This window comes from Saccostrea cucullata, unplaced genomic scaffold (genome assembly GCF_032062105.1).
Source record: "Saccostrea cucullata isolate Sc308-1 unplaced genomic scaffold, CSIRO_AGI_Scuc_v1 ctg636, whole genome shotgun sequence".
NCBI classification, from domain to species: Eukaryota; Metazoa; Mollusca; class Bivalvia; order Ostreida; family Ostreidae; genus Saccostrea; species Saccostrea cuccullata.
In genome coordinates, this window is record NW_026931726.1 from 280,885 (window position 1) to 289,117 (window position 8,233).

At 30.8% G+C, this 8,233-nt stretch overlaps 1 protein-coding gene across 1 annotated transcript; it reads right to left on the reverse strand.

Annotated features, from left to right (window-relative positions):
- Positions 1 to 654: 654 nt before the first annotated feature.
- On the reverse strand, positions 655 to 6,738 carry LOC134233373 (histone-lysine N-methyltransferase EHMT1-like). The gene is made up of 5 exons (XM_062715335.1): positions 6,616 to 6,738; positions 2,913 to 3,160; positions 2,459 to 2,560; positions 1,452 to 1,658; positions 655 to 1,092 (listed from the first exon to the last, which is right to left on the reverse strand). The coding sequence occupies exons 2-5, from the start codon at positions 3,097 to 3,099 to the stop codon at positions 932 to 934; spliced, it is 657 nt and encodes a 218-aa protein (XP_062571319.1). The 5' UTR covers positions 3,100 to 3,160; positions 6,616 to 6,738; the 3' UTR covers positions 655 to 931.
- Between the last annotated feature and the right edge of the window lie 1,495 nt (positions 6,739 to 8,233).

The window sequence follows — 8,233 nt, forward strand, 5'->3', positions numbered from 1 at the left end:
TATATCAAGAAGCTATAAATTCAGTGTGGTGCAGGCTAAAGTTGTAATATTTTTAGATGGAATAATATTGCAGATCTGCATATTTCAACGAAAAACAATATCATATGGATTTTTAGAAATGAGAATAAAAATGCATATACCGGTAAAGAACAGAATTTAATTATTCTAATAAGCATATTTTTCAAGTAAGTATAAAACTACCCTGTTCTATGTGCATCGATTCTAAAAACTATCAAAACATCGGGAGATCGTGATAGAAAATTTATTATTACTCAAACAATGTAAAAAAAAAAAATCAATAAGGTTTGTAAAAAACTGGCAGGATATATTTAATACGTGAAATGTTTCAATTTGTTATAATTTATTTTGCTCATAAACTCAGAATTTTCACCCAAAAAGGTAGCAAAAGTGTATTTTAGGCTTGTGCTTATAATTATTTGAATATATATACGATATCCATGATTATCCATGTATTTCATCAGCTGCCTTTCAAAAAAAAATTAAATAAGTAGAGAAATGTAGTGTGGACTTATACAGCCATGTAATACTGACCGAAATCTAAGGTTAAAAAGGGTTACGCAAAAAAAGGACAAGCAACAAAAAAGACAAAGAATTTTTTTTTATTCCATGACAACTATACTACAGGTGCTCAAGTCTTCTCGATCAGTTTTTACGCAGTCCTTGCATCTTTCCATGACAGGGCTTTTTTACGATTTAAGTATGAATGCATAATCCACTTCTCACCAGCGACTTGTCAGGTGAAGAAATTAATGGTCAAAAAGGGCAGCCTTGCGCTGCATAGGTGTCTATTGGGACCGGGCTTGAGATGAGGTTTTTATGGCATGAGGTTTTTTACGCTCTTTGATTTGGTAGAGCTCTTGCAATTCATCATACAGGTTGGCCTGATGAACTGGATTTTCCTTTTGAAGCCTCAGGTATGGGTATTTGGTTTGGCTTTTCGGAAACTCGGGAAATTTTTCACTCTCATGCTGAATGTTCGCATGACTTTAGGAATCTTCGTTTTTCGGCCCAGTGTTCTTGATTTTACATTCGCCGCTGGAATCCATTCGTTATGTTCCTCTAAATTAAAACCTGAAAAAAAATCAAAGCTTTAAAAATATGTTTCTATATTATTCTGGACTTCTTTAACATGCAGTTAAACGTTTCACAAAGACAAAAATTATAGCCCAATATTTACTGAATTTTTATTCTTTTTTTCAAAAATGAGTCTTCTTAGATCTGCCTGCATGAATGTGCTTTATTTTAATATACATGTATATCAAACATTTACATAACTGAGGAAACCATGGATATTTAATGCAGAGAGCCATTTAAACTTATCTTAAATTTATATCATCTTAAAAGTTGTAAAGAATATTTTTCACAATTTATAACATTAAAATATTGCATTTTTTAATCAATGGTGTCAAGCTGTGAAATGAGTCACTTACCACTTTTGAGAATTTTGTCCACCATTCTTATACAATGACTATGAGTTCCGTTTGCCACAAATTGGAGAGCACTTTGTCCCAACCCGTCTACAACGTTTACGTTACAACCACGCTTAATAAGGTACTCGGCAATTTCAAAACGCCCCTCCTCCAGCGCTAAGAGCAGAGGTGTCTTCCCCGAACCATCAGTACAATCGATGTTTGCTCCTGTAGAATATTTTACATACATGAAATAAAGAAGGCAAATGTTGCTGTGTGTTGACCAAAACCGTCATTAACTAAAAATTTACTTGATAACAACATTGAAATAAGTTAAATGTTAAACTGTATAAATTGTGTTACTTGCAATTTTCTTTGAAGAAATGTGAGCGTGTAAATGACGGCTGCTTTATGTGGTCAGTTCATGTATGTAAGGTGTTTATATAAAGTATATCATTGATGGAGTTAGCAAGATTCCAGTTTCCCGAGGCCAGAACAATTCGCCGAGGCGAAGACAGTAGTTTTGGTCGATGGGGCCTGAAATCTCCTATCTACTTCAAAGGTATATCAAACAGGTGCAAAAAATAATTAAAGAATTTCTCAAATAACCGGGAATTAGCTTTCAAAGCAGAAATTAGCTCACTTAACAAAAGCATTGCAATTATTCCATCCACAACAATTTGTGTGTAATTATTCACATCTATATATAACGATTTCATTTCGTTATATGGAAAATTCAGAAAAGGTAGAATAACGGTGCAAAAACTTCTGCATCCTTTATTTGAATACCTATCGTATCTTGCATGTATGAAAATTGATAATGTCTGACTAACACGTTTTACATGATCTCTCCTTGCCCTCACTTACGTGTACCTAATGTTCAAGCTCATGTCAAGTACAATATATTTGACCCAGTACTCCTCTGACCTAGTGGTCATGAAATGACTCCAACATGACTTGTTGTCCACTAAAATATTTAACATGGCAAGGAATAGACTAATGATAAAATCCATCTGTGTCTTTCTTACCTGCTTTGATGAGGGTCTTCACAAACTCCAAGTCGTCCAACTCTACTGCAATAAGTAACGGCGTCCGGAGATCCTGGCTGCGAATGTTGATATTGCATGTATCTGTAACAGAAAAAAAAATATCAAACATTATTCATAAATATTTCTTTCCAAATAACGTAAAACAGCTTATAAAACTGTATGATTTATGTTTAAAACGGAAATGAAGCTTATCAGAATATTGGTAATTTAATTCTTATATATTAATGTAAGACATAATTATTACTTAAGAAAAAAGCAAATTATACAGCGAACAAATGTTTTTTTTTCTTTCCCAAAGAAATATACTTGAATGATATATGAAGATCATGAACAGCAGAATAAAATTATTTTGATCATTATAGTACATTTATGCTCTTGTGAAGTAAACTCTGGAAAATCTGCCAGCATTCACTGATTCAGGAGCGTTACTTACCAAAAGACAAGAGTATATCCATCATTTCATCATCCCCACTGATAATCGGAAGAAAAAGGAGCGGGTTTCCCTCTTCATCATAAATGTTTGGATCCGCACCAGATTTTAGTTGTTTTTTCACAGCACTATAGTCACCTTTGTTAACAGAATTTACAAGTTCTTTCTCAGAAAAGTTTTTCACTTCCATATTATACGTTATGATTGAAGATATTGGGAGGAAAAGGTACACGAGGTCAGTAGGACAGGGCCTGAGAATAAGGAAACCAAGACTAAGTCATAGGTAAATTATAACGCGTTATATACATGAAGGCGGTAAAAAAAATCACCGTTATGAGGCGCGACGGTTCCGCGGTGTGATTGGCCCTGCCCTCCAATGGTGGCGCTTTTGACAGTAATATTCATATTTTACGATTTTCAATTAATTTAATGGTCTTTCTCTCCTTTTCCACCGAGAAATATATAACATGTCCTAATTAGTAAAATAATTAAAAGAATTTCCGTGTTCTGTAGGTATGTCAAGGTAGTTTCGGTTAATGGTATCATTCGTAGCTGGTTTTATAGTTTCTTACACAACATCGGTATGCTTCAGAAATGTGTATTGATGAACATTTTCATTTGAATGAATACCATTCAAATTCAGTATTAAACACACACACGTTAAGTGCGTATTAATTTCTATTACTAGAATCACTATGGTGATTTTCCCATGATTTTCCTATGATAATTTAAATACACAATTCATCATTCTATCGAATTCTTTCGTGTCATTAATATAATCTAAATTTATTAAATTGAAAAATCAATTAAACATAAAAGAACAGGCATATTTTGGATTTAAGGAGGAGATAAAAGAAATAAAAAGACATGTAGAAAGTGGCTAACAATTTAAAAAAGATTTATCATGTACATGTTATTATATTGTACTTGTAAATGTTTCTTTCGTACTTAATAATTTTCTTAAAACTTTTCTGTGAAAGTGTACTTCTGTGCACACTTTTGTATATTCCTTATTAATTATTATTACTGAATCTATATTTCCAACTCTTTGCAAATGTGTTTTAACATTTATTATTTATAAAAAACACACACACACACACACACCTTCAATGCATCGTTGTTATTACAAGATCTTTCATTAAAAACAATATATCGTACGTATACATCTCTAAACTCATTGTAGAAAAATTGTCCCAAAGATTCAAGAGGAATACATCTATTAATTTACCAACTGTCATTATATGTCTGAGGTTTGTACCAAAATGTAGTTCCTGTTTGATTACCTATAGAATTGCATAGATGAGAAATTCTCAGCAAACCAGGAGGGGTGTAGACGTTTAAATACAGGTAAGTTGTAAAGAAAGGTATAATATAGGCATAAGTGCGGTACTTCATACATAATTACGTATTAATAATATACTACTTTCATCAAATCATATCAAGGAATAATTTTGGTGGTATACTTTTCCATGCTTATATAATTCTCGATAAGTAATTCTACTCATGCAAACCAATGTAACCACGCCGATCAGCACAGCTTAGTTTTGGTTACTTATATATTGTTCGATTAACATAATATATACTGATAAAAACAGGTGATTTATCTCATTGTTTGTCATCCGTCTTCCGTCATTTTGTAGGTAACAAATAGATTATGTCGATGTTTTGTAATGTAGTACTACACTAGTACTTACTATATATAAATCGAATAAAATACAGGTCAAAGGACTGTTCTAGGTAAACAAATACTGATATTCATACAGAATATATATATAATGTATTTGGGTTTTCTTAGCTGTACTTGATTTCAAAACTTCAGAAAAACGTCTTACAAAAATTCATTGCTGGTCCAGTAAGGGTTCAATCAAGCCCTCTTTTCTCCTCATGTTTTTACTGTTGTTAAGAACATGTAGATACTTGTCTCACTATTTTCAAACATATGATCAAGATTTGACAATCTAGAGAACTTTTAGAAAATTCAGTAGGTTTTATTTAAAATGTTCGTTATATCTCCATATTTCACCTAAGGTTCGACATTTCAAAACATTATATAACACTATATTAAGGTAGGATTCTTCTATCATTTCTTGTATTTGAAAATTAATGAAATTTTCACAGAATCAGGAAAACAATATCACTAAGTGATGGTATCAGTGAAATTAAATGTGACCGTTTTATATTATAGACAAGGTTAGGTCAAGGTCATTACCCTTTTCCTGGACATTAATAATAAAAAAAAATTAATGTTGCTAATTATGCGATCCTTATTTGTATTTGAAAAGATGGAATGTTTTTCCTTTTGCAAAGATATTACCATAAAGGACCTATAAGATGATATTACCAAATTGACATAAATAATTTAACTATGTAAAATTTAATATGGATATTACCTAATCCGAATTTTCACTACTTTTCTTAAATTTTTAGGATATATTAGTTATTTTTATATGCTTCCTATATTTAAATTTTTCACATTTTCACAAATGGTAAAGTTGTCACATAAGACACAAAATGAAAAACAAAAACTTCTGATCGTTTACTAAGAGAAAAAAAAGTACTTTTTACGGATTTTCGGCTCAAATCTGTACTCAGAGTGGAAGCTTATAAAAGCTAACATAGTTCTAATTTGTTTAAACAATTATATTTATTTGATATATTTAGGAACTTTTGTCCCTTATCATTAATTGAACTAACATGAAGTTCTTCAAGTTTTTGATTGTGTAAAAATTATAATTAAATTCATTGATCAATAATAATTTTGAGAGACAGAAGAGAAGATATTTTCATACACCATCATTCCGTCAAAAATATAGTCCCTGCTAGTTTTCAAACGTGGTTTACCATTTCTATTTAAAGCTGTACAATTATGATGAGAAAAGAAAAATATGGTCTTTTAAATCTCTTACACCTAAATATATAATACATATAAGCAAATGTAATTTGAATATTTCATCTAGTCAGAAACCAGAGAAGAATCCTACCTTAATTCTCACTAAAATGAAATCCATAGACAAATGGCTTGCCTCTTTCATGAAATGGAACTTGAAAACTTTCACACTTACTTATCTCCAAAAATCTACAAAATTACTTTGATTAAATCATTTTAATTTTACAAACAGTAACTCTTAAATTAATATTGGGAGAAGATATTAAGCTGTTGTCAATCTCGTAAATCTAGTAAACGGTACCAAGAGAGCAAATCAGAAACCTTCGGAAATATTAAAGATGGGATCACTTGCCTAGGAGTAGTAAACATCCCAAACAGTCACACCAGCTTTGAGCCATTTGTATTTATCAGGTTAACGATATACCCCAGTCAAGTGTAAATAAAAATCCACAGTGTCAGTCAGATAATTTTCATATTTTGATGGGTTTTTTTTCTGACATTAGACTTTATTGACAAACTAACAACTAAACCGTCGATATTTTGCATGTAGTGTTTTTATATCCCAGATTATTTGGTACGCAGGAGCATATGCTTAGTATAAGAAATATCTAACCCTTACAAGTTACTGAAAAAATACTTTGATGATAGGGCTTTTAACAGTTTCAGTTAAAAATCTGATTTCATTTTTAATTCTATGGGCGTTTTATAACGATCTTGTTTGAAAATTATATAAAACCTATCGTTTGATCGAATCTGACTTAGAAGTTTCATACTAATTGCTTACACCTTTGTTTTATATAAATTTGGACTAGGATTTACCCCCTTTTCTTGATGACCACAAAGGCATTACTGATCAAGCGATATGGGGATGCTTACTCTTTCTTGGCACCTGTAGACACCTATGGTGTTTCCAGGGTCCGACACTGCGCTTTTAGATCTATTGGCAAGATGAAAAAGTAGATAATAGTAAACGCATAATGAAGTACATGCTATTTGTTTGCCCCGGTGCGTACTATGTTGTATTTTATAGTGTTATTGTTTTTTCGTATCAAGTAGACCACACCCTCTGATGCATTTTGCGTTTTATTATATTGCTTCTATAGATAAGTATTGACTGGTAGGAATTGGTGATCAAACACAAGCGATTATTTACATTGACTTGCCGACTGTCTGCACATAATACACCGTGTCCATTTGAGGTTATTTTGGGATATATTTTTTAAACTGACAAAGTCAGATCGATTTCTAAACAAAAAGCATCTTTAGGGCGCAAAAAATTACATCTAAAAGTGAATAACGATATTGCAAAACTAAAGGACACTCTGCGTGAATGTTTCAGAGTAAAAAACGATCTGCCTTTTCTCTTTATTTAATTTATTTGTTCTAAGTTTACTGTATTTTTTATTTATTCGTTTTTTAAGGTATTCTTTATATAAAGAAGGGATTTTGAACGATTTTAAATAACTTTAAATTATATAAAAAAAACACATTGCTAGATAACGATAAAAGCGAAATGGACCAAATTCACAATTTTGATAACATGTAAGAAGACAGTCATTTTGTACGTTAAAAATTTTTGAAGAGATATCTGCCCTTGATGAAAAGAAGAAGTTTTCTATTTCTCAAAATTTCTGCGATAAATAATTTATTTTATTTCATAATTTAATAAAGAGCGAGTTTATGCATATTTTCAGCAAGAGATTTGTTTGAAATTCAAATTACTTTTTACAATATCTGATAAAAACATGCGCTAACGTGAATATGAAATTCCAAACAAACTACAATTATGTTAGCTTTTAAAAGCTTACAATTAAAGTAACAGATCTGAGACAAAAATCCATAGAACGCGTTTTTACTCTCTTAGTAAACTATCAATACTTTTTTGTTTTTGTATCATTATATATCTTTGTGTGGCTACTTTACCATATTTGAAAATAAGAAAAATTCAAATATAGGAAGCATAAAAAATAACTAATATAACCTAAAAAATTGAGAGAATTAGGATTAGCCAATATCCATTTTAGTTATATTGTTTATGTCAATTTGGTATATATGATGTCAGTCTTACAGACCCTAAATGATAATATCCTTTTACGAAATTTTAGGTAAAAAGAAAAGCATTTAATCTTTTAAAATAGAAGTAGGGATTGCATGATTTGCAACGTTTTTTTTTTATTTTTATTGTTAAGAGGAAAGAATATGACGTTGACCTGACTTTGACTCTAATATCAAACGGTAAAATTTAATCTAACTGATAATATTTCTAAGTAATATTGTTTTCTTAATTTAATGAAAATTTCATCAATTTTGAAATACAAGAAATATGAGACAAATTCCTCCTTTAGGTTTGCTAAAAAGTGGGCATATTAAATTGTGCTCTATTAATTTTAACCTTCGGTTCAATTCACGTTTTGTCTTAAGTATTTATTTATTTATT